Source organism: Lepidothrix coronata, unplaced genomic scaffold, assembly GCF_001604755.1.
Source record: "Lepidothrix coronata isolate B3197 unplaced genomic scaffold, Lepidothrix_coronata-1.0 Scaffold87, whole genome shotgun sequence".
NCBI classification, from domain to species: Eukaryota; Metazoa; Chordata; class Aves; order Passeriformes; family Pipridae; genus Lepidothrix; species Lepidothrix coronata.
Window position 1 is genome coordinate 1,527,401 of NW_016690267.1, and position 27,368 is coordinate 1,554,768.

At 39.7% G+C, this 27,368-nt stretch overlaps 1 protein-coding gene across 2 annotated transcripts in view; it reads right to left on the reverse strand.

Moving 5' to 3' along the window:
• CDH13 (cadherin 13) overlaps positions 1 to 27,368 on the reverse strand; it is a 449,115-nt gene that overhangs the window by 350,986 nt on the left and 70,761 nt on the right. For both annotated transcript variants that reach the window (XM_017820998.1, XM_017820997.1), the window contains exon 2: positions 10,534 to 10,645. In XM_017820998.1, coding sequence (XP_017676487.1) covers positions 10,534 to 10,645 — 112 coding nt within the window. The remainder of the gene's footprint in view (positions 1 to 10,533; positions 10,646 to 27,368) is intronic.

A 27,368-nucleotide genomic window follows, 5' to 3' on the forward strand; every position in this document is an offset into this window, starting at 1 on the left:
TGTCAAAGTTAATCTGAAATGGATTTTGCTTTCCAAAGGTAAAACAGAAGTGCATGAAGTCAGCTACAAATGGCATTCACAGATCAGCTTTCAGCACTTCTCATCACTCCTGTAAGATCTCATGAGTACACCACGAGAGTTTTCTACCAAACCCTTGGAACCTTCAGAGCAAAATAGTCAATTATATTTCTCTCTTTTTCTTCAAGGAAAATTAATGTATATTTTACACACAGGAGAATGGCAATTAAACTCTACTTAATTAAACTGGCTCTGTTAAACTCATACAGACACTTTCACAGAGGACAAACTAAGGCTGACTTTGGGTTTTCTAAACCCCCAGCTCTAGCAGCAAGCCTGTGTTACAGACCTGGCTTTAGAGACCACTAAAGCTACACAGAGAGCCATTTCATGACCTTTACCCATAACCCACCATTTCCAATCTGGCTACATGAAGTTTGGTCTTTAATCTTCCTTAACAGATATCTGTATCTTTATTTAACTATTAAATCTGTCATTTGTCATGGGGGCAGTGCCAGCTGTTCTAGCAAGGGCTGGCCCCTCCCAGCCATCCTCAGGAGCCCGACTTCCCGAGGCTCTCTCCTACCCAACCACAGGCAGGGAGGGTGCAGCACCAGCCTCCTGCCCTTATTTTCAGTGCTCATCCCCACCCAGAGATCATTATATTTAAGAAGTCGTTAAGAGAACATGAAAAAAAACCAATCTAGATTTTTTTGCTCAGTTACTCAAAACCCAGCAGCACTTGCAGACGGGAAGAATGAGAGTTCTGGCACAGATTTATGCAGAAAAACCCAATTTGAGCAGGAGCAGCGCTCACCCGTGAAAACTGAACTTCTTGCTGTATTCATGGTTCTGAGCATAATCACTCCAAATCATCTGGTTCAGCACAGAAAATTCATGTGCTGGGAAGCTCCTCTAGCTTTGCTTTTGCATGGCTGCATAGGGAACAGCCCCCTCACAGCTCAGCCTTTCCCAAAGCACGTTCTGTGTAAGCAAATACCAGTGCTGAAGTTAATGGAGTTTAGGCCTGTGGTGCACTGAAGTAAACTCAAAGTTCTGTAGAGTGTGGAAGGAACTTAAACAACTTGCTAAATCAGGATCTACAGCAAAGCTACGGCGCCAGAAAGAGTTAAGTCGAATGTGTTCAGCCCTCGTTCATCACACAGGTAATTTCATTTCAATTAATTACCAGTGCTAACTGTAGTTACCATCACACAGTTCTGGGAAATGATGCTGGCTTATAAAACCAGCAGCAAGTAGTCAATGCCTAATGTTTTCAGAAGCATTAGGATTAATAGATTTATTATGTAAGTGTTAAAGCTTCTATATTTCAATTTCTCCTAACTTTATTGGAGAAGCTATTAAAGACAGTGTCTCAAGGAATAAAAGTAAAGTGCCAGAAGTAATAATCTCATTTTAAATACAGTTTCTTATTTTGATTTACAATTGGCAGGAGCTGCTATTCTGTTATGCCAAAAAACTTCTGCCTACCTGCAGATGAGATCTAACTGATTTCTCAGAAGAAATACCAAATCTTACAGAACATTTTGAGAGTTGCATTTTCTTATTAATCGGAAGAGTGAACTCATCCACTCTGTTATTAAAGATAATTTTAGACGATTTCCTGTGCCACAAACATAACTTTTAAAAATTTAAATAAAATGAGTTCTTTGGTTGCAAATTACACTGTATAACTCCCACAATACTGCTTTCATTGCTCTAGAAAAATATTATAAAATCACTATTTCCTGCTTTTTTCTATGACACACTTGAGTGGCTCCTCCATAAACACAAGCCAGGCTGAATACCAATTCTAACTAGAAGAGCCTTGATTAAAAACAGACACAAAGAAACCACCAACCAACCAACAAAAAAAATACCCAAACCAAACCAAAAAAAAAAAAAAACCAAAAAGCTACAAACCAAAACCAGAAAAACCATAACTGGACAACCAAACACCAAATCTTGGGCAACTGAGCTCATGGCCTTTCTTTCAGCCACAGTGAATCCCTAGGAAGCTCCTGACCACAGCACTTAACAGCTGCCTTCCTACCCTCCAGATCATTTGTCTGCCTGCAGCATCACCTTGGAACCCAAACACATTCAGAGAAATTAAAGAAACCCCCTTGTGCTTCTGTCACACCTGCCTGGTCTCCAGGACTGTTATGCATCCCAGAAATAGGTGCACCTTACTAACAGCAGCTGTGTAAATATCAGTAACATTATGTGGTTTGAAACATCACATCAGCTGTAAAGTTAAGGAATTATAGAGTTGGGATAAGCATTTCAGGTCACATAAAAGCAACTTATAACCTTGGCATTCAGACATCTCCAAATTTTCTTTTTATTATGGGACATAAAAAACAACTCATTTAAAGTATCCTTATGTTTACAGCTTCAATGCAGTTTTACATAAAAAGGGTAAAATTTATTAGCTATGCCTATTATATATTATATTAACTGCAACAGAAGACCTGGAGCACATTATTAATCATCTTTCCAGGATGACAGAACTACAAAAGGCCATGAGCTGCCACACCACTTCTCAGGGACTACTTTAGCCAGAATTAACCCAAAACACGTTTGGATTTGTGGCCATTTATGGCTCTTATACAGCTGGGAGCCAGCACTGTCACCAGTGCTGTGGCACCAACATTCCCACCCAACACCAGCACAGCCTGTCCTGCTCCAATTCCTCCTTTCAGTCTCACCTCCTCCTTCCCTGACTCTCAACAGGAGAAAGGAGCACTTGGCCCAGGGTCAATTCCCCACCAGAAGATGGATGCAGGGAACCAAGCACACCAACATCATTTTGGTGTTCACACGAGCATATTTTTATGCTTTTTCCAAAAGTAAAAATATTATAAGTACACCGTTTTCCTAATTTCTTGAATTCTGCCTCCCACTGTATTTATTCATTAAAGTTGAAGTTATGTTTTTATATAGGTTGGTGTTAATGTTTTATAAAGGTCAAATTATAGTTGTCTCCCTACTGTTTTATTGTAAATGTTGAGAGCTGGCACTGTAATTTAAATTCCAGCTAAATAAAGCAGGCAGGGGTCCTACTTGCAACCAGGCAATTTGGGTTTTTAGCAGACCAGAGCACATTTTGTGTTGCTGCTGGTTCACTGCCACACACAGGAAGGTAAACAAAGTCCATGTGCCTGAATGCATTCACACCAACAACATTTCTTATTGGCATAGTTAGTAGAGAATACAGATATATTGTCATTATAGAATGTAATATAAGCAGAGTAAAAAATGCACCCATTTTTTACAACCTGCTTTACAGTATTTTAGCAAAGACTGCAAGACAGGACAACTCACTTTACATATAAACCCAAGTTCCACATGACTGTTGATAAGTTTTACAGCCTGACTCCCTGGCAGCACAACAGTCCTGTGCATCAAACAGATTATCATTCACTGCAGTCTAACCTGTATTTGAGCTCTGGTACTGCCAGCAAGTGGTTCAAAAGTGTCAAAGATTTACCAATGCTGGCTACAAACTTCAGGGAGGAATTTCCCTTTTGCTATTGACTACCTGTTCCAGCATTGCCTCTCTTTTGCTGCCTTATTAAAGGCCCCTCAGTTCTGCTCCAGTTCTCTCCACAGCTGAGAGAAGAAGGTTGCACCGGGTTTTTTATTACTTTTTTTTTTTTCAAAGAAAGTAAACACATCAAAGTTAGTATTGTAAGTGGAGCTCCTCTCTAAAAAGCAACATCCCACATCACTGTAGGAATCTTTTAGGCCTTCCCAGGGCTCCGAGTTTTAGTTGTGCCTTGTTTAAAGAGAATTCTTTGGTAAAGGAATTTCAAATTTTGTTGAAGATAATCCCTTTCAAGAAGGGATTCTTATTTTAGCAAATCCTGCCTCTTGTCTGGGTTGATATTTGTTGCAGGGACTAAAAGAACACAACACAAATGTTTCAGTTGATATTCACATATCCCAGAACATGACATGCACTTACTTCACTATCTACAGGTTCACTTGTCTGCCCAAGAAGCAGCAGGTCCAAGGCACAAATAGGCACCAAGTCATTCCAAACTGACCAGGGTTTTCAGAATCAAGCCATTAAAAGTTACTTTTTCTTTCCCTTCTCTAGAGGAAAAAAGTTCAGGTGGATAAGCTGAACAGAGGCATAAGGCAAAACCAGAGGCATTGGCTTCCAGCTAGAAAACTCACTCAATCTGAGAAATTTCTGAAAGACTTAATGAATTTACAGCTAGTGTTACTTATTCTCAAGGCAAGGCTGAGAAATCCCCTGCCACAAGAAAGCTATGAAAAAGGAGATGTGACCATTAAGGCTGACAGACTGCTCTGTCTGAAAAAAGACTGATTTAAATAAGCAAAGGGAAAGAAAAACTGCAACTTGAAGCATGATCATAATTACATTAGAAAAGTTGTGATTTGATTTGGATTAGCAGAGAGAAATCCTAAAAGCTCAGAATTAATTGTGAACTACATCTACAATTATTTTCAAGAATACTTGCATGCTTTAAGATATCATTAAGTTAAATGAGATTCTATGTTTAAAGGAAGATTTAACCTCACATACTCCCATTAATTCTCGCTAAATGTCCACCCTGCGCTTTGAAATGTAATGGAAAAGGTTTGCTGGCCATGATTCTTTTGAATGGTGCTTTCCTAAGATCCTCAAATTAAGAGTTCTGTCAGAAATGCAGACTGTGAAAATCCCAAGCAATGTGCTACAGAAATGCATTAAGGTCTTGGTGTGTGGTAATTTGTGCTGCATCTGTTTGTCAGACATGGACGGTTTCCTCCTGACAAAGTTGGGCTGGTGCTGCAGCCCCTTCAGGCTGACCCAGCTCTGAACTGTAACCACAAGTCACATTGCCACAGGAAGACAACCCTGTTAAATTTTTGTCAACCATAAGGAACGTCAGAATATTTTCTTGTGGGGTTTGCCCCGAGTGAAGCCACCCACCTACATTTTCCTGAAAGACAGATTTTTGGCCTTCCAACCTGCAGAGAAGGAACTGCATCCTGGCCTGTGCTGGTGATCAGCTCAGAAGGAACAGTTCAGTTAATCTGATTTTTTGTTGTTCTGAAATTGCCAACTGGAAATGAACAGAGGAGTGTCCCCTGAAGCACCCGGGGACATTATTAATACAAGGTTTGCACCGCGCTGAGCGAGAGCCCCAACCTGCTAATCCTGAGCAGTTGGCCATCGATTTGGGTTATTAGGAGAACAGCTGGCCCGTCTCAGCCACCCAAAGCCCACACGTATTTCAAAAAAATATTAGCTGTGAAACATTATGGCTCTTGGAAGGTCTCCAGAAACAAATTAAATCTCAAACCAAGTAATCTGCTACTTTTTATCTTCCTAAATCCAGACCAGCCCGTTACAAGAGCATTCGCTGTCGCTGCAGGGATTCTCGCTCACTTTTCATTTGTGGGTTTGTTTGGTTTGGTTTTTAAACAGGGTTGTGTGGCTTTTCTCAACAAAACTGACAAGACACTTTAGATTTTCATTTCCTCCACCTTGGAACTGTAATGTCAAGAGGAGGTTTCACCAAAACATATGCCTTTCCCTCTGTTACTCTCCAAGAGTGACTGCATCCCTGAGAGATTCTGACCTAGTCCTGAAGATACTCTTCAGAGACTAAATAATTCTTTCACTCTGCTCAGTCTAAAGTCTTATCTTTAAAAAAACTAGCTTAATTAAATATATATTTGCATAAAAATCAAACAGTCTATTTTTGACTCATTGCCCCCTGGGTCCTGGTAATAAGCTGACATGCACTGTTTGGAAGGGAACTGTCTGACCACCTGGAACCCAACAATCATTTCTCCTATTTTTTTTTTGCTTTAATCGTGTGTGAGAGCAGTTTAACAGATGATATGACATGGTTATGTTGCACCAGCAATCTGCTTACACCCATTCAGAGACACATCTGAGACATTCTACATTATTTAGTCACAATGTGTATTTGCAATGCATATGCAGACAATTTTCTCCCTCCATTTAAGAGTTCTGCATCAAACTTCAACTGAAGGGTAATGCCTTAGGTATTTCAGTGCAAAAGGATCTTCCTCACTCTGCCTCCAGGAACATGTTGTAAAGTTCTCAATCTCCCACTTTAAAACTTACCATTTTTTGACCATTTTGCATATCCCCAGATATTTCCTGGAATTTTAATAACATGGGAATAGTATGATTAGGATATGTGGCTTCAAATCCTGAGCAATATTTCTGTCCACATAGAATAAGAGAGTCCCAGATGTCTGGCCTTATTCATGTACCCAAGTGTCAGAACTGAAGCTCCGGTATTCAAATTCTATATATCTGTGTGAGCCTATTAAGATATATTTTAGAGTACAACAAGCTCTATCTGGGTAGGAAGGTTGAGATGCCTTTCTACAGAATCTGTTACCACATGCCAAGGAACGGGAACCAAGTCATTTTTCAACATTTTCTGAAGCACATTCTTAACACAGCGAGTGATTTATGTGAATTGAAAGTAATTTTAAGATGTTTGTAAAATTCAAAACGCTTTAAAGACTTCTTTATTTGCAACAGCCAGCTTGTTTCAACAAGGACACACTGCAGACAAGTACACTTGGACAGGGGAAAAATCCAGTTATCTGGCTATTACCCAGAAGCCTAGGCAGTTTTGCCTGCAAGAAATTACTAAGTTTAAAATCTTACCTCGCTTGAACATGTCTTTTTATACAAGCTAAAAACTACAACCTGCAGATCCAATTACCCAAAGCCTGCAATAATCAGCAAAAGGAGTTAACACTGGCATCTAAAGCTCGTGTCAAAGCTCCACAGAGGGTTTGGGGTGTTGCAGAGGGCTGGGTTAGGCCTCTATCTTGGCTCTCTGCGAGGTGAGGGAAAAGGGAAGCAGGGAAGATGAACGAAGTGCGTGTGATGACACCCTCTGCATGGATCAGAACGAGCAAGGGAGCAACTGCAGAGCTGTTGGGAGCACGAAAGAGCCATGGGGAGAGGCCATCTGTGCAGTCAAATGGCATGGAATCAGTGGGAAGAGTGGATGTGATAAATCATGGATCTCACGTGGCATCGTCTCAGAGTCAACAAGTGACTTGATGTGTGATCAGGGCTGTGACCCACGTACACACGGCACTGTGGTAGTAGGAACGGTCTTCTCTGGTCTTTCCACAGCCTTTATTCACTTGGGACAAAGGAAATCTTGGAGGCCACAGCTTTGCTAGACAACAGAAGAGTTGCTTCTGAGCACTAATAAGCAGTCTAACACATTTCACATCATATGGGTAAACAACAATTTGAATAGAAAAGTCTTTGTTAAAATCCACAGAACAAAAAAAAAAAGTACCCAAACGCAGACAGATCCTGAAGCAGCCCAAGCTCTGAACACGCAATCCATCACGTAAGAGACAGAAGAGGTCAGGCATTAATTAACATCCAAATTAAAGCTTTTCAAGTAAGGGTCAAAACTTCCCTTGTTTTGACATTTAAAGCACTGGCAATGTACTCCCCCGTTCAGTATGCACAACACATCACCTCGTGCTTTATGTTAATTGCCTCCATTTTTCAAGTGCACTGTTTGATTCATTGTCAATTAAAAATACCCCCAAAAAGCCAAGAGCGATGTATGTTAAGTATAAACGTGATTAATGTAACACAATTACATTTCCACGTTTGATGAGTCTGATTAGGAACTTTCTACCAGCCCAGCACGACAGAGCCCTGTCACTACCAGTGACCTGCCAGCCTCGCCACAGACAAGCTTCCTGATGGAGAAGCATTTCGTGGCCACAAGTGTTTCTGACAGGTGTAAAACCTGTAATTAAATGCTGTCAATTAGCACTTCATCAAGAATGTAGCAATCTTGATGATCTTCTCTGCTTGATGGCAGAGATGGTCCTAGGTGTAAACAAAAAAAAGCTCTAAGGAAGAAAAAAAACAGTCACACAATTGCTTGCTAAAATAATAATTATGTGGACAGACCCTCTCCTACTTCCAGAAAACGAGTCTATGGGTCCTCTCCCACTACATCAAAGGAACATCTGGTTTAAGAAAACTGCACTCAGAGAAAAAAATTGGGCAGGCCAAAAGTAGATGACCAATGCCTGATTTTGTTTGTGATCATAGAAAGGACAAGTTATAAGGAGATAAAGGGGTCTGAGGAGGAAAAAAATAAGGTCAAAATTAGAAAAAAATAAATGAAAAAGAATAGGTAAATGAAATGGACCAAATCTGGAGGTTGCTGTTAAATGAGATGCAAGGGTACATAAATAAATAAGAATTAAAAAGCCAGTTCAGCCTGACTACAATGAGAGAAAAACTAATAGCAACTAAATTTCAGTGAAACTAATTGGAAGGGGGATATGCACACACAACTGGACTTTTTATGGCCAGCTTACAGGCTTTGATAAGAATTGCTACAAATCAGAACAAGAAATAAGAGAAAAGTCTGTATCCTCAGTCTGGGCATCTCTTCCTTCTTCTCACCAGTAAATGTAAAATATAATTAACATTGCCATATGTAGAAGTAATAAATACATAAGAAGCGTCCATAACCTATATTTAATTACCAGGGAGATGCCAGCAATGAAATGTACAGTAGGTCCTTGTTTAAATTGAAAAAGAAAAAAAAAAAGAAAAAGACTGTTATATTGCACTTCAGAAAAGAATTAAGAGCTCCTTGGCTTATTGAGGACTACAAAAACAATCACTGCTATGGGCCTGCTTTGCATATTTGCTCTATTAATTTACACAGCCCGGGTAAGCCTCACATTGCAGTGCAACCGCTGAATTACCCCGCTCTCGGGTAATGGGGATAAAAAGATGCAAGAGAATGCAAAGTGTATTCAGACAGACAATTAAAATTATCAATTCTGTTGACAGCTAAAATGAAGAAACTGTGCTGAGGTTTGATGCTGCTGCTTGAAGGACACACGGCTTGCGAATGATTGAATTAACCGGGATCACGCGCTGACGGGCTGCCTTTGTCAGACATCGCACATTAGGCCAATTTAGTGTCGGCTTATTAAAATAATTTAATTCCAAAGATTGTTTCCAGGCATTTCTGAATCTCCTCCTGCTCTTCCCTCCTCCTCACATTACCAATGGCATCTTAATTATTGTGCTCGGCTTATGCCGGTGCAAGTTGCTGGGTCACCACAGAACAGTCCAGTCAATTTGGCTGAACCAGCTCATCCTTCAGGTGATCCTCTCCCAGTCAGCAGGAGATCTGGACAGACACACTACAGCCTGAAGCAGATAAAGTACACAACAAAGGCCATTTTTATTCAGTTTAACACTAGTTTATCGATATTCCTTTTTTTTACATAGGTCTTTAACCCTGCATGCTTGTTAAATCTACTATGCTTCTTATATTGTAAGATTTTGACTTTTAATCATGCAGGAATGTGTTTGGCAACTCTTCAAAAATTAGAATTCCAAAGACAACAAAATTGCCCAAAGAAATTAGAAGTTTGAAATCTCTCTCCTAAACTGAAGAAGCATCTCACATCTCTGAGCAGTATTGCTATTCATGATCTAAATCTCCCGTGGAAAAGCAACTCAGACTGAGCAACATCGAAATGCTGAGACTAAAAAAATGCCACCCTAAAGGTTTATTTCAGCACCTGTTAGAGGCTGAATAACTTAAGCTTAAGGGAGTCGTTTAAATAGACTTTGGCAACTAATTGTGACGCTCCATTTTGAAAAGTTAGTGCTATTTTAAAGTGAGATTAATTACCTTCATCCAAACGAGCCTAACAGTGAAAATACATCACTATGTAGTAGCAATATGTGGAGAGCAGTGAAAATGGCAGCCATTAAGTCTTTAAAGACATCTGGATGTACCACTGGATAAGGCACTGCCTTGGTTTGACGGTGTTGAAGTCCCAAAGCTCCAGGATGGAATGAACAGGTTGTGACACTGAAGTGTTGGAATGAACCAACACCAGTCAAAGCTCCTCAGTTTAATGCTTTGAGTGCCTTGTGCCAGACTGGATTTTATGATGTGGCACCTGGTCAGGGGAAATATTGCTGAATATCCCAGCTGTGTGACACACACAGTTACATTCTGCAATCACCAATGATCCCAAGCTCCATCAAGCCTCCTCTGAATTTCATGTAAAGACTTGGACTTGCACCAGATATGAATGAAACTTTTAAGGTACAAAGTTCTAAACCTGCAGAGATTATTTAATAGTGAAATGTGGATAGGCAAGTCCTGATTTTCAAGCTCATAGGTAAGACCATAAAAAAAAAAAAAAAAGAGTAAATTTGCTTTTTAAAAAGTTACGTATTCTGTTCTCATAATATTCATATAGTTCTAATTATTATCTATCATATTTTGTCATCTCTAATACATGGAACAGAGTAAAGTCTGTAGAGATATAGGATTCATGCAGGGGAACTCAGACAGAATCATGGCAGTATTCAAAACCCTAAGTACAAAAAAAAAAAGCTCTCTGATAAATGGCAGGAATCAAATGCATACATAAACAATTCTGATTTTTGCACAATAGTAATATAGGAAAATAACGTACGGTTCAGAACCAGCCGGTCCTCTGTGAATTCAAATGGCTTCTCAATATGAAAAACCTTCTGCTGGAATCCAGGGACACATTCTAAATCTTCTGCCCATGCAAGCAGCAGAATCTGAGGGGGAAAAAAAAACCAGAAATAGACTTTGAGCATCCATTCCTTCATCCATCATGTTGGCTTCTGGGAACGATACCGGGCCTGGGCTCAGTGCTCATAAAACAAAACATTGGGCTTCATACTCATAAAACAAAATATCCATCACATCACACTTCCCTTTCAGATCTTGCTAAACAATTTTTTACATAAGGTTTTTGCTTTTATATATGTGGGCTGGCATGGAAGTTACAAAATAGGAGCTATCAAGGTGAAGTTCAGTTCAGAATATCAATAAAGAATATTATTGATCTTCCTGAACGATTTAATGTTGCTCCTAAAAATCACATGTATTGAGCTTAGCTGAACACAGCTGGACTTAAATATATGCTTAAATTAAGCACATGTAAGTTGATTTGAATAAGAGATAAATTAAGACCTCCAAACCTGTTTCAGAAAGTTGATCACTAAGTTACAGAATAAATTCTTTATTTAAGGGTAAAGTTTCACCTACAGAAGTTTTATTTATAAAAGAACTTCTTTGCTAATAAATATAAACTCTTGCTTTTCTTTCCCTCCAAGCCACAGTTTGTCCATTTTCCCTATAATCAAAAGCTTGTTTACACCAAGGGAAGACTGAAAAAGAAATGTGTGCATCATAGTGGATCTGAAGGTTAAAGTTGAATACAGTTTGTGAAACTGTTAGTATACGGTCACCAAAGTTCTATGTCACCACAGGAACACCCTGACAAAGGAGGAAGCTTAAAAGCAAAATAAGATTGCTTGGAAATAAGTACAGTATTAATCTCAGTCTCTGAAGCATTTTACTTCTGAGGAGAGAAAACAACCTGAAGGGTTATTTTTTCTTGGCAGCTGTTACACGCGAGCATGGAGGTAAGAACGCTCAAGGAAGAAGAAGCAAGAAAAAAAATTACTGCAAAGTTTAAAAGGTTAAAGAGAGAGGCAAAAGAAGGTGAGTTTAAGAGTAGGAAAAGCCAAATCACATTTTCCAGCCTCAATATGCGTAACTACATTTTCAGAGGCACTTTCTCCTTCAGAACCTCCAAAGGTGTTTTTTGAAACCTGACTTTCAGGTGGGGTACTGAGTACTCCAATCTCAAGTCATTATGGCCAATCTCCTGCTTGCTGGGCAGTCCAAGCCAAATCAAGCAGAGAGGGTGCACACAGAAACCAAGAAGGAAACAGTTGAACACGGGGGTTCTGAGTGACACTCGCTCTTAAATTCAGGTGGCCCTGCACAAATGGGTCCGTTTACTCAGGACGCCCTCAACACACAATGGAATTTTTGCAAATAAAGCTGTGAAGACAATTTCTCCCCTATCCCACACTGGTGAATGCTGAAGGCTCCTTTCTGCTTCAAGTGACAAACTGCACTCTCCCTTCTCCCCACCCACCAGCAGCATCCCTCAGTCCTGCTTCTACTCCATTATCACCTACATCTGCTGATCCTGATCCTAGAGTGGTGTCCTGTGAAATTTTAACATCTGCACGTTCCCCTCTTCACCACCACTCACAGTCCATTTGCTAACTCAGTGATACATTGGCTGCTCCTTCCTTTCATGCACTTCACACTCACTGTAAGTTCTGGGGGATCCCATTTATAAAAGCCAAAGGCAGCAACATCCCACCTGCTCTGCATTAGTTTTCTTATCAAAACCAACTGCTGGAGTGTTTGTTCCATGTCACTGACATTGGCTATAAAAGCTTGGCTAGAAGTGCCAGCAGACTGCAAGAAAAAAGGCAGAATATTTCATGGCAATTAAGCTGGTGGAAGACAAATGCAGCAGATGGACACCTTTGCCTTCCATCCTGGCCTGCTCTATGTTTGTCCCTTGGAAGAATTAACCAAGAAAGGAGAGAGACTTAAGCACACCAAGCAAGGTGCAACACACTTGACTGCTGTTCCCTTCTGTGTACTCTCACTGCTGCTGCCCTTCTAAAAAGGTTTAAAAACACAGCACCTGATCCCTCAGTCACTTATTGACACTGACATACTGATTTTATTGGAGATTTTGGACTCTGTAGGGGTTGAGAATTGAACACATCCCCTTCAGTCTTCCCATATGAGATGTTTGCAAACATGAACTGACACATTTCGAGCCTGCCCAGAAAACTGTTCGTAAAACTTGATTACTGATTGTTAAAAACCCCCAGCCTTATATGCATTTAAATGGGCACATGCACAGGAAGAAAGACCCACATGCACTTTCTGCACACATCTTCAGTGTGCACAGGTGCAGTTTTAAAGTACCTGTCCTTCTGACTCAGAGTGTTCCTGAATGAATATGCATCAAAGTGCAATCACAGCAGAAGGAAAACAATTCCAATCTCGAGACGCAAAGCAACAACTGAAGCAAAGTTTCATAATGAGTCCACACCAGAAAAACAGTCCAAGCCATATATGCTGAAATTTCTCTCCAAACAGCTCTTCCCCTAAAGGATTAACACAGCGAGCAAGAGGAGAAATCGTGTTCTGATCTCCCAGCTACTGGAGCCTTAAAGCTGAAACTCTTGTCTTACAGAGCTATAAATAAAAAGCCTCTTTGGACATCATCTATGTCAGTACTTAGAGAAGGGAATATGTGTACTTTATCAGATTTGTGACAGGATAAGTTGACTTTGAAATCTGGGCAATCTAAATGGGTCATGAGTTAACTTCTGTAAGCCTGGTACAGAAGCCTCACATAATACAGATGCAGCAAATAGAAAATGACCTTTACTCCCTTTGAAATAATTACAAGACTCAGGCTCAGCCTTGCTGTGAAACAGAACATTTTATTCCACTTGTGCAATTCCAGGCACTTTCTTCTTCTCAACATGTCAGACAAAATGTTAAATTTGTCATCACATGGAGAGTTTTTAATTAATTACCGTTGAAAACGACAATTATTCTTTTAATTTATTTTTCCCATGAAGTAACTTCTGTTGAACTAAATGTCTATCTCATTAAAATAATTCCTGTTAAAGTTCTTCACGCTGGGGGAAAAAAGTCTTCAAAAATATCTTGAAAAAAGTAAGCCAAGCAGATATATGTTGAAGGCAAAGAGACTTGTTCAAAGCAGAATACATTGGAATTTAAGCACCATGTAGTTTTTGTATTTTTGGATATCATAAAAGGGTTTATGGGCTGATAGCTGTCTAAAGAAAAACTTCAGCTAAATTCACTGAAAATAATATTTAAATGTCACATGTAGATCTCAGAATATATAAATACTGTTCACACATCTAGTCGAGTAAGTGTTGGGCAATTAGTACAAAAGGATCCTTCACCTGCTACAAAGAAAAAAAGCCAAATTCTTGAACAAAAATGCCAATTATGCAGCAAACAAACTGCTCATGAAAATCTAAAGGGTTAGAAGTCTGAAAAGCAAACCAGACAGTTGTGACCACTCAGGCCTACAGATCCTGTGTTCACTGACAAGGAAAATCAAAGTTTTTCATAACCTGCTGCTTTGCAGAAACCTACGGAGCAAGGACTCAGTTTTAATATCCTGACAATTTGTCTTTCTGAATTTATTGCCAGTCAACTCTAAGGAAATGTCACTAGTTCAGACAACTCCTGTCCTAGTTTGGCCACGGAGAGAGAACTGTACTCCTGATGAGGAACCAAGCTAAGAAACACCTTTTTTTTTTTTAGTTAATCAAACAGCACACGCCTGCTGGTGGACCTTTAGTGACCTCACCATTTGCACTGAAAGCTGCTCACACAGAATATGGCTGGAAAGCAAAAAAAGGACAGCAATTTTATACCACACTGCAGAGGAAATTAATAAAGTCCCTGATGTTTAAGTACCTCTGGGTATCACGACGTGTCAAAACCCAGGGTTCTTCTGCCTCCTCTGCTGGTGACAAAGTCAGTCTCTGAAACAACCTTTCAAAGAATTTCAGAATGTTTATGTCCTTTTTGACTTGCACAGTTTCAGGTTTGACTGGCCACGTCCTCGCCCTGAAAATGAATTTTCTCACCTTTTACTGTAAACACTCTCATATCTTCATCAGCCCTACCTGCAGGAGATCACCTAGCACAAAAACACATGCTTCAGAATATTAATTGCGTTTCACACACATTCTTAGGGTGTGAAATTCATCCTTGTGCAAGGCTTTATTTAATTAGAGATGTAGATGGTGCAGACACCTGGGAAAGCCATCTGCCCAGACTGGAATTTTACACACAATAAATGCAAACAAATCTCATTTCGTAGGGCAATATTCTGTAGGATCACAATCTGCCTTTGGCTTCAGGAGAGTAATCTGAAATGAAAACAAACCAACAGAAACCGGCACAAAGGAAGAGCTAAAACAGAAATCACACTCGTTTTTAATAAGAGTAATAACCTCAAAAGTTCAAAAATTATGAATCACTTCCCAAGAAATTAGGTTTTTAGTTGTGATTTTTTTTTTGGTTTTCAGTTGTAGGTAGGACAGGTTTTTTTGAAGTGTGATTTTTGGGGGTTCTTTTTTATTCACGTGACTCATTTACTTGGAAGTGGGCATTGAAAATTTATGCTTCCGAGTTTTTCTCTGGAAACACGAGAACTCGAAATTTGGGGTTTTGCATATGAAAACTTCAGATTTTCATATAAAATACGGTGATCCTCGAAGCTGAGAACAGCAGAGAGAGAAAAGCAATCAGAATAATGAGAACTGCCAACACTGAATTAAACTGCACATGGCAAAACATTTTTATCATGCAGATCAAGATCTTTTAATCTTAAAATCATCTCCATCTTCAGGTGCTGCAACATTAGACCCTCCCAAAAATGGATAGGGAGGAAGCCATCAAAGAAAAACAAGTGATGAGCATCACAGGCACAGATATGATGAAATCAGTAAGAACTATTAATTGATTTTAGGTTTTTACTCTAGATTTAAGTGAGGGAGTCATTTAAATGAAGTTAACAGAGGGAGATTTAAGCAGAATAAAGAGAGCACTGCTCTGAGGAAGGTTCTAATTCTGCATTATGTAGACTTCAATTAGAGTGTCAGCAGGTCCTAAGGCAATTGTTTCATCAGATCACACACAGGCTGGACATGAAGTTCTCCTCGACTTCTGTATTTTTTAACATCAACTAAAACAACAAAAAAAAAACAAACCTCAAAAGCCTGAACAACTTATCCTCTGATTGGCATAATTAGCAAAGGTATTTTAACTTTACATAAAGGTATGTTGAATTATTTATCTCTGAAAGTGACTAAATGAATGAAAACACGCAGCTCTTTTGAATTAATTTGATTTCTGGAGTGTTACAATCTGGGGTATTTTTTTTTATTCAGTATTTTCATTTTCGAGGGAAGTTTTCACTGTTTCAGGCTTTAACCTCTCTTCTTTTTATCAGGAGAGAAGTTAAAAAAAAAAAGAAAAGACTATTTACAATCTCTACAGCTCTACCTCTATATCTGATAGCGAATTCCAGTCATTTTTGTAAGAAATGCTATTAAGATTTGGCACTAAGATTCTTCAAGGATGATAAATATTCTTTTAAAGGGCCTACCTATCCATTTACTGCACAGCTCTGTCCTAAAAGGCAGAGTCACACTTGGAGTACTGAAGAGTGGGCTATGAAAATGCAAATTAGAATGACTTTATTGTCTCACATGAATTCAGTTCTCCTGTCACTAAGCTGGGTGACTGCACCAGGCATCCATTAACTGCAAACAAAATGTGACAAACTCTTTTGTGAGACTACCTACCACAGGAGCTTCCTCTTTATGAGCACTTTCCTGGGGAATCTATGTTTATTATAAGGATTTTATCACACAGTCAGTAAAAAATGTGCCTCTTCCACGACACCGGGAATCTCGTTAAGTTATTCAAGAAGCAATTTGCCAGTGGTGATGCCTGAACAGCCAGTTGTCCTCTGAAATTCCAGATCTCTGGAAGAGGCACTGTCACTGGGTTAAGATGTGACTCCAGGGTCTGTTTAGAGCCCAGAGTGCCTCGGAGTCCACCCTGCTCGGGGCAGAGAAAATGAGAAATGCACCAGAAAGCACAGGAGCGCTTTGACAACATCCCCGTTTGAAGCCACAGCTGGGATGAGTCCTCTCTCCCCAGCACCCACCTGACTGGAAACCAGTCACTTTTTCTGCTCTTCTCCACTTCCATCTGCTCCCTGAGCCCAGTCACAGTTCCAGGTGTGACACCCAGTGCCCACGGGATAGTGGAGCTGGAGAAACACAGCTGGGTGTGAGACCCCCCAGTCTGCACCACAACCTGCCCTGGGACTGCACCCGAAAATTCAGCTTTTTAATAAACTCTTACTATCACATTTTCCATGCTTCAGAACCTGAGCTGCCTTGGAGCTCACTTGACTCACAACCCCGGGAAAAACTTGGGAACTCCAAGGAAAGCCTGAAGACATTCCAAACTCACCTGGACACGTTCCTGTGTCACCTGCTCCGGATGACCCTGCCTGGGCAGAGAGGGTGGACTGGATGGTCCCCAGAGGTCCCTTCCAGCCCTAAAGGTTCTGTGAAACCCTTACCCAGGCCTGGAATGAACCACCTCTGGTGTCACAAGCAGGCACAACTTACAGACTTCTGTCTGGATCTCTTGATCCCGATCATAAATAATTCTTCCTACACTCCATAATTCCCGACCTTTATTCTGATGGTCATTTCATAACTTCCAGAATAAATTTGTTCATGGTCAATTTACAGCCATTTATTCTCTTACAAGTCTCATGTCATAACTTAATTAACCTCTGTCCTCTCTAAACCTTCCATTTATCAGGCCGGACAAACCAAGCTCTTTCCAACTCCTCCTATATGGATCCATCTCTGTGATCATCTCAATTGCCTTTCAATGTGTCTGCTTATGTTCACACCTGTGCAAAATACACAAAGAATTCCAGATAAATATTCTCCAGGATCTGGTAAGCGATCCTGATATTTCCTTAAGCCCAAAATATGTTGTCTAATGCTTCCTGAAATTCTACTTTTTCTTTTTAAAGTCTCATCATGCTGATGCTCACGATCATTCTAAAATTAACCAGCATACAAAGAGTTGAAAAATTTGACATGGACAGAGGTACTGTCACCATTTACCTATAACAGTGTTAAGCAGCTTCTGCAAACAGTCAGGATTAATCTTTATGAAATATAAATGCATTGCTAAATAATAAATATTCATGCATTGCTAAATCTGTGCCCTTTGAGCAGCTGGGAACCAGCTCTGCTCACAATGGGCAGAGATCTCACAGCACAAGCTTAACCTTCCCTCTCCATGCTGAGACAAAGGATCTGCCCCTAAATCTGAGCTTCCAGCTCAAGAGGAGTTGTACTCACATGGCTCAGAGGGCAGGATCAACCTACTGTTCCATCAGCGTAGATGATGATCAACATTGTTCAGCTTTTTGTGATCCAGGGAATAAATATCATCCTGGTTCATTAAGTATTTTAATGATTAATAACAGAGGCCAAAACGTGTTACCTGTGCTCAAAGTAAGTAATATTTTAAATTACTCAACTGTTTAGCAAGTCAATCCCTCCCCATGGTGATTAATGGCACCATCTAACACACCAGACTGGAGCAAAAGGACGGGTTGGGCTCCAAGGTTAGTTTTTGTTGATTTTTAGGCATTATGAAAGAAGTAATCATGTTTTGCTGAAACCCATACACCAGTGGAATGAGATTACAACTGGTTAGCCTATTTAGAGAAGCTGCATAATAAATTCATTTTACAGGGCACAGAATAATGCAAATGAGCCATTCAAGAGCACTCCTGTACCAGTGAAAGAGGCATAAAGAAGAAACATTGAAAGTCAGAGTTCTGAACTGGTTTTACTGCAAGGTGGGGAATTACTGAAACCTAAACTGCCTCACAGCAATAACCTGCTCAAAGATCTGCTTATAACAAACATTTTAGTTATTTATTGCCTAATGAAAGAAACAGGTTCATCCTATTTTCTGGCAGTAATGACTTCACGAAGCACTTAGATGAATGAAAATATGGATCTCTGGTTACCAGAAAAGGAAATAAATTAAAAATTCCTCCCAAATATTTATAACCCTTCACGTGCAGTTGCATGGGGCAAAGTCATTATTCCACACAGGGAAACACCGATGTGGCAAAAGCTGTTAGAGAAAAAATTAAAATCATATTTCTTACAGCAGATAGTGGGGTTTTGGATAGGATGGCTGGAAACTATAAGGAACATGATACATGTTTAATTTCCCAACAGTGTGATCGTTATCAAAAAAAAAAATGCAACCTTCCACCTATTGTTTTCTTTATATTCCACAAAGTTGGAGCATAAAGCAATTATTACTGCTCCACAAAACTGAACCTGGTGTAACACTGAACATCTGTCTTTGGCTAAAAGTGAAAATGAGCCTGCTGAAAACAATCTTTCCAAGAAGAGCACGGGTTTGAGGATTAAACACATAGCAATGCTATCACCTTGAAACACTGGAAAAATCAAGAATCAACCCTTGGAACTCATAAAAGTACAAGGAAAAGAGAAAATATCTAGTTTTCAACTTCAAAAAACCATTTGTTGAACATTTTCTGACCTTCTCCTAAAAACTCACAATGTAAGATTTTTGAAAAATTAATACTTTCAAGTAAAATCTCTTTGATTCCAGCGAGGTTATTGGAGAAAAAAACAAAAAAATCATAACAGCCAAAGACTCGTTATAAAAACTGAGAAAGTGGTGCAAGGCAAAAAGCCCAATGCAAAGCTGTCTCCCAGTTTTGACATGCTTTTATTTGACTTCAAGAGGAAGAGGACAATCTGCTCTGTAGAACAAGCCATGGAAAAATACGTTTCACACAGTTATCACAGGTCACGTGGTTATTTTCCTTTACAACAGAGCAATGGCAGAATGATAGTATTTAAATAAATAGTTGGGAAGGCTGGCTTCCTACTGATTTCTGTTTAAAAAAACTAAGCTCAGAGGTGAACTCTCTTCTGGGAAGGACAAGGCCTGTAAATCTTCTCATCTGTTTCTCGTTCCCATGAAAATCCTGTGAATTTGACACTCAGCTCAGTCTCCCAACTCTGAAACTACCCAGTGGTTTCAAGTGTTATGAGAGGGAATTGTGGAAAATAAGGTTAAGCAATAAGAGAATAAAGCTCATATCAGCTCAGAAAATCAGGCCAAAACCCCTGTGACACACCTGCAGTACTGATTCTTCTTGTCCTGCTAACTAACTGCAGGAAATAAAGATGGATATGTCACTTTTCATTCCAGCTGCTAAAGTTTAGGGACATAAGTAACTCCAGGATGTAAAATAAATACAATGCATATCTTTTTAGATAGCTGAGAAGTCAAAATATTCCTATGTTTTTCACATTATGTACACCTATAGGAGAGGGAACTGAGCTTAGAAATCTTCTTCAAGGCTGATTTTAAGTGATTCTACTTTCCTTTCCTAAAGAGCACTAACTGTACCTTATTAGTAGCAGGCTGGTAACCAGACATAACTTTAATTCACTGAACTGATATGACTTAACTTGTTGCATCACTGCTCATTTTACTGGCCAAGGGCTTGTGCACCTGTTTAAAGGGGTAGCAATTTTCAAGCTCTTAGAGTCATCTAGAAACAAATAGAAAAGCATTAAAAAAAAAAAAACAGACCCAGATCTTTTTAGCAGTGCCAGCTGCTGCTTGAGGAGTACTTTTAACCAATTGCAAAAACACGGTCAAAAATTTAAAAGAACTTGTACTGATGCTTCTGATTTCAGTGGAAGCAAAGCCCAGGGGAAAGACAGCGAGTAGTTCAACATTTTTGAGCACATCACAGTAAAGCAAAATGTCTAAAGCTTACAGGCTCCCTCGTGTTAACAGTGACATTACATCAAGCATGACCTTTCCAAAGAAATAAAACCCATTAATGGTAGGGACATGATAACTATTAAAGATCAACACTTAGTAGCCAAAGCAGGAAGGAACAAAAAAAAAAAAAAAACAACCAGTCTGGTAAGTTAATTGAACATAAATAACATGAAACCAAGAGCCTGGTCTCTAACCCTTTCTCTTCTAATTGCTTGCCATTTAAGAGCTGAATGAAGTCTTTTGTGCAGAAGACACAGCTATTGACCCCACGTGTCTTTGGGAGTCAAAGAAAATCCTGCCCTGTTGGGAATGAGACCTCAGGAGTACTGAAGGATGTTTAGTAACACCCTGTTGAATAACTATTCCTTCTCTTCTTACAGGAAAACTTCCTTTCAACCATCAAGGAGTGGTGTTTCTGGGAAATATTGGATGTTAATTACTAAATATCCCAGGGGATTTTTTTGTCTGTTGTAGAAACAACCATCAGAGAAAATTCTCTGTACCCACGAGAACATACTGATTTTTTTCCCTTAGGTGGAGGAAGAGTTGTCAGTTCTGAGCTGTAAGGACAGAGGTACAGTTGTATCCCACAAACTCCATCCTGGAACCTCTACAATAAACTAGAATTTGCTTTTGAAATCCATAGTTTAAAACAAGTTAAGTTCCTGCAGTGGTCAGGAAACCTCTGTAGCCTCCCCCTTTAACACTGTAGACAGCATTTCCAGTACATTTATTAGTTCAATAATTATCTGTATTTACCAAACCTATCATCTGCTCCACCTGACATTTCACAGGCAACAGACACAAACAATAAACATAAAACACATGAGAGGTTGTGAAAAAATGTGAATTTCTGCCTTGGATCTTGCTTTGGCAACCTATATCTACATCTAAATATCAATATTATCACACTGCTGTTGAAAATTTATGGACAGAAAGCATTTAAAGCTGTTTGAGTAGTACCTAAAAATTAGAAAATTTAAAGAAAAAAAATCAAGTATCCAATAATTTAAAGGCCCTTTTCTTTGTATAGGGCAATTTAAATTTACTGGAGCACTTCAATTTTTTTTTTCAAGTGCTTCATCCTAGAAGTGATTGGGGTTCTGTGCTTGCACAGTATAAAGCAATTTAAAATTATTCAACTGCTTCAATTTTTTAGAGGTACTTTTATTTGAAAATGATTGGGGTGCTGATCATGCTCAGCATTGAACAATTTTAAATTATTTAAATGCCTTTTTTAAATCAATGCCTCATGGTTGGGACTGAATTCTGGGAGGCTAAAGCACATTATCAGGCAGTTTAAATTATACAAGAATATCATATTTTGCACAATCTTTCATCTCCTAAATAAGAATCAGCTTGCAAGGGTGAAAGCAGAAAGCATTACACTCCAAACTAAATCGGCATTATGCAAAAGCAGAAACCTAATTTTTCTGTTTTAAATATTGTAAGAGAGCCTTTTTCCATAATCAAATTCCCATGTCTTCCTACATCTTACAAAGCAAGAGCATTTCAGAAACTCCCCACTTCCACTTCCCTGAAGTGAAATAAACAATTCCAAAGGAGGAGAACAAAGTCTTAATGAAATTCGAGTCCACGAAAAAATGAGAAGGATTTATTCCCACAACATTCGTCTTATCAGACATCTTATCAAACAAGCACTCAAGTCCCCTGCTGTGTATATACAGAACTCGACAGCTTCTGGTTCAAGTTCCTGGTAAATATTAAGTACCTGAAGTAGAAAATTCAGGTTGGACTTCAGGGACATCATTCCTGATTTAACAGGACTGTTACACAGAAACTTGGTTTTTGGAGGGTTTTTTAATCTGATTAATGAAGTTGCTGTTCTCAGTGGTAAAGAACATCCTTTGCTTTTAAGTATTTTTCTCTAAAAGGGAGGAAATTAAGGTGTGACATTTGAAAATGGCACTGGAGGTGTACAAATGGAGAACTGAGAACTAGAGGTGACAGGTCACATTATTAGTGAATCCTCCACTTTTTTCTTGCCTGATCTCCTCCATTAATACTCTGCCAATATGTTCATATTTACTACCAAGCAAATATCCAATCCAAGTACTTTTGTACTTCCCACTGGGGTATTCAATAAATATGAATGTGACCTAACCTGGAGTTAAAAATAACCCGGGAAGAAAAAATGAGTGACCAATTTCTTCCAAAGACTCGTCTTCCTATTTCACTTTTTTGCTTTTCAGCACAAGCGACGCAGAAGAAATGGGATAATTTCTCACCCAGTGTTCCTCTGCACATTTGAAAAGATGGGAGCTAGTCCTTAAAGATATTGGCATGCCTTACTAATCACAGGCTTTTAATTCTGCCTCTCCAGTTTCAATTAGTGAGTAAACACTGACATCCCCCTTTATCCTGTTAATCGTGTTCACTGCAGCTATTCCCCAGGCTGAGCTTCCAGAGTTCCCAGCTCCTGGAAATCCTTGGTATTTACAGCTTTTGATTCAGAAACAAAAATACTGACGTATCTTATCGTTCAAAAACACGTGTCCTGGCTTCAGGAAGGAGTGTGTTTCCCTGTCTCCCAACAGTCAGCTGCCCTGTTCCACGGACAGAATTAAGTTCCAAAGCGTCACTAAACTCATCTGGAATACTTTGCTTAAGTTAAAGCTCGTATTATAGTAATTAAAGTAGCTGTGAGAAACCGTAATTAGACTAAGTGTCCAACAAATATTAATCAGTAAAGTAATATTCTATTATTAAGGAGAAGCTATTCACAGGAGGAGTTTCTCTTGTGAGGAACTAGATTAGGAACTGAGCCAAAAGCAAACCAGAAGGCACAGCAAATTGGGTCATTTGGAGCCTCATTTTAATTTATGAATGCTCTCACCTATATTTCACTTGTTCTGTGCTGCCATTTTAGTGTCAAAGGTAGAAGTAGGCTCCAGGTTTCAATCCTAGACCTGTAGGTTAGTCCCAATGTTCCCAACTGCTGTGATAAGGATTTCCCTGCCTCGTTTCTAATCCACGCCGAGAGACCAACTCAGACCACAGCACAGGCAAACCACTGAACCTCCCCACCTTCCCCCATCTGCAAATGAACACACAGAGCAGGGAGGCTCTGGGATTTACCCCAGTGTTTTGGAGATTTGAAATCCTGAGCAAGAAGCACGTTATAAATGCTGACAAATATTGCCTGTTTGAGGCACCAGCAGTGCCTTTCATTCCTGCTTCCTTATCCTCCATGCCAGAGGCTGCCAGGATTACCAGGCACTTGAGAGGGGCACATGTGCCTGGATTCCCTTCGGAGCTACGATAAAGAGCATCCATTTCACTCCAAGGAGTGTTCAGGTGCCAGCTGTAAAAAACACAGGTGGGCTGTGTGCTTGTAGGCAGCATCTTCAGAGAGGTTTTCATACAAAGACACAACAATATTTAGCTCAAGGTTCCACTGGAAACTGCCCTGGAGCTGCCAGACTACGACCAGACCAACATAATTTATAACCTTTGCCTCCACAACAATCTGAACTCATGCTGGAGTCCAGCACTCTGATATATTAAGACTTGAAGAGCCAGAAATTATTAGCTTAGTTAGCTCATTGGTAGACACCCTTTTCTAGGCTTAAGGGTAAATGATGCAAGAAAATCAGTATGTGAGGAGGTCTGTCTTCGGATAAGATATCAAGGGAAAGTCTTGTCAGGGAGAAAATTCCTACTGAATAATTGATATCCACCTTTCCACCTGTGAAAAGCCTTGGGAACAAACAAGAAAGTCCATATCTTTAAGGCAGGTCACTATTAAAGCACTGCAACGGGAGAGCAGAAGACCATCGGAGACCAGCAAACAGTAAATTAGGAACAGAAATTATATTAAACTGGTTTTTTTCCCCCCAGAGTCAAGCATGGAGAATAAGACTTCACAAAGCAGAAATTAAATAGAACTATCCCATTCTGTTAATATTAATGACATTTGTTGTCATCTGTTATGCATAACTAAATAAATATTCTATAAAAAAAAATTGAAATGTGATTTTTTTTCCCCCTCCCCTGGGTAATATCACTGCTTTATGGGGGTACATTGGAACTGTAAAAACCAACAAAACATGTTTTAAATTTAGAAGTGTACAGGAAAAAACCACATTCTGCAAGTGTTGAATCATTTTGTTTTAGCATTTTTGAACAAAATGAGCAGTTAAAAGACTCCCAAAACAGAGTGTTTCATTTTTGGTTTACGAGCCATATTGTAGGAATTCATTCCCATCAGCTCAACATTATACTTCAACTGCTGTTTAATGGTCTGGAAGGCAGGAATTTTGTCTCTCCTGATGTGTGACAGGCTCTCCATCCCAAGGACCACTCTGGATGGGTTTCTGTGGTTCAGGAGAACGGGGCCCATGAATGAGGGACCCAAGTTGTAGCCTTGATGGCCACTGGCACAAAAAAAAGAGAGTTTAATCTTTCAAAACTAAATTGCATCGACTGGAGAGGACACAATCTAAAACATATTCCCATTTCTCGGGGAGGAGGAAAGGTAAAATTCTTCAGAAAGTGTTAAAAAGAAGTTATAATAAAATATTTCCTTGCCTGTATGACTCCACTGGCTCACTGAAGCACTAGTTTCTGGTTGATTTTGCCAATGTTTAAAGTCATTACAGTGGCAAATAACACCTTCATTAGCTGAGCAGAGCATTCTGTAGGTGGCACAAAGCAACAAGGCAGGACATTAGTGAGACCTCCCAGCACAGGCTGAACAACTCGAGAAGGGGGATGAAACTTTAGCCCACAAAGAAAGTTGGACAAATGCAACAGGTTTGTTTCTGGTGCCCAAACTGCAGCTTTCTGAGCAAGGCAGACACAGGCTGTGGAGATGCTTTTCCAACCCCCCAGCTAAGGCTGTGAAACTGGTATTACTTTTTTCTTGCAGCATAATCTAAGACAAACAAGGAAATAAACACTGGGAGAAAAAATAGTAATATTAAGGTGTAAAGACAGGCATTTCCAAATCAGAAATGAGTTTTGAAGTAGTTCAAGTATCAACAAAACTACCTGCATAACTTCCTAAAGTACTGCAAACCAGACCTGTGTTGTCAGGATTTAATGTACTGAATGGCATGATAGCTTTGGGATGGATACTAATGAAAGGTACCCTTTTAAAATTTTTTATTTGAATTTAGATCTACACTTGAAGAGCACATAAAGCTACAATAGCAACTCCAATTTACCTGACCTAGTTTCTACAAAGCTATACTGTAAGCTACCCTTTCATTATGCTGAAGTGAACGCTCACCAGAGTGGATTCTGGCAAACAGGAATAATGCAGGAACTCTAAAGGTATTGGAGGCTGCCTTCCTTCTCCATTATCTTCCTTAGTTTGTATTCCCCTTTATATTTAGGGTCCCCTGTTGTGCCATAAAGAATGGTGAATCTCTTGAGCATAAATTAATGTGAAGCTGTTGCAGCAGTTTCTTGTTTCCCCCATTCTTGCTACCACGCACCCGTTTTAAACCTGCAGGAATTATTTTGCTGTTACCTGCTCCAAGAAGAAAGGAAGCTTGATAGCAATGAATTGAACTTGCCCTTTGTCCCCTCTCATTGTATCTGCCTACAGCAGACGGCAGCAAAACGCAGCTCAATTAAACACAGCCCTCTTGTCAGCCTATAAACAGCAGCTCTTCTCACAGCAGAGGCAGGAAAGTTTTGCCATGACACTCCTTGTTGCATTTGACAAGTTTATTCAGAAGCAAATATTTCAGTGGGGAGGTCTGTCATTCTAATCCTGTTCTTTATGCCAGAGCAGGTAATGCAATTCCAGCTACCTGAATGGAAGGGTTCTCACTTCCAGATGTTCTATTGTGCCTCACAGACAACAACTGCTATAGGACTGACACCAAAAGACAGGCATTATGAGCATTTTTTCCATCGTTAGCTCCCTCTTAGCACGGGCTTTACAGCTGCTCTGTTGATTCCTGTAATTCCATAGGCACAGTAGAAGCCGGTGTAATGCCATCCCTCTATGGCTCTGGCATAATAGCAACAGGGAGAGGGCAATGGGACTGAGCAAGGTGGTAAACTCAGACAGCCTTTCAGCAGCTCAGGAGCATCTTAAAAGATTGATTAAAGGAGATCGATTGGGGGAAATCGAGGCTTGAAGAAAATCGTGGAGTGTTTGTGCTTCCAGGACACAAACGTCCAGTTGCAGTGTCACAGCTGGGCTGTGCCTCCACTGACTGGGGCCGGGACAAACCCTCAGGGACAGCAGGGCAAGGAGCTGGGGCAGCCGGGCCGGGATGGATATCACACCTAACTGAGGAAAAGACACGGAAAGAGGCACTGGTAACTTCAGCCTGAGAAGCTATTCCAGCATATTTCTGTGTTGCAGCAAAGCCAAGTGACAGAAAACACCCACAGAAGTGCTACTAAGAAACCAGGCATTAGCTTTTCCTGTTGCAAGTATTAACACTGGCTAATGAATTAGCTGGTTTCATTTCATTAATAATGTATTAGTGTTTATAATCAGCATAACGTGCTTTCTTCATGTGGCCTCTTCAAGTATTAAAGAAATAAGCCTTGTCATGAAACTGTTGAAGTTTTTTAAATCCCACTGGAAAATAGAAAATAAATACAAATAAAGCCACTCATGGAGAAGAACAGTTTTAACAGATTGATATTTATATTTGTCTTTGCTTCTTAATTTCAATCTGCATTATTTGACATGACATTTACTGTACAATAGCAATATGGTTTCTTCCCCCACCTGTGATTTGTGATGTAAGATATATCTGTTTGCCATGAGTTTCTGCTAGGAAATAAAGTGCTTTCCTTATAGAATTTCATTCAGACATAAGCAATCACTGCATTATCACTTCACAAATGTTTTGTAGTTGCCAAAACCTTATGGAAAACTATCTGCTCTACTCATTTTCTCCTTCAGAATAGAGGATGTGTTACAAAGATCAAAATCTGATCCACCTGGATCAG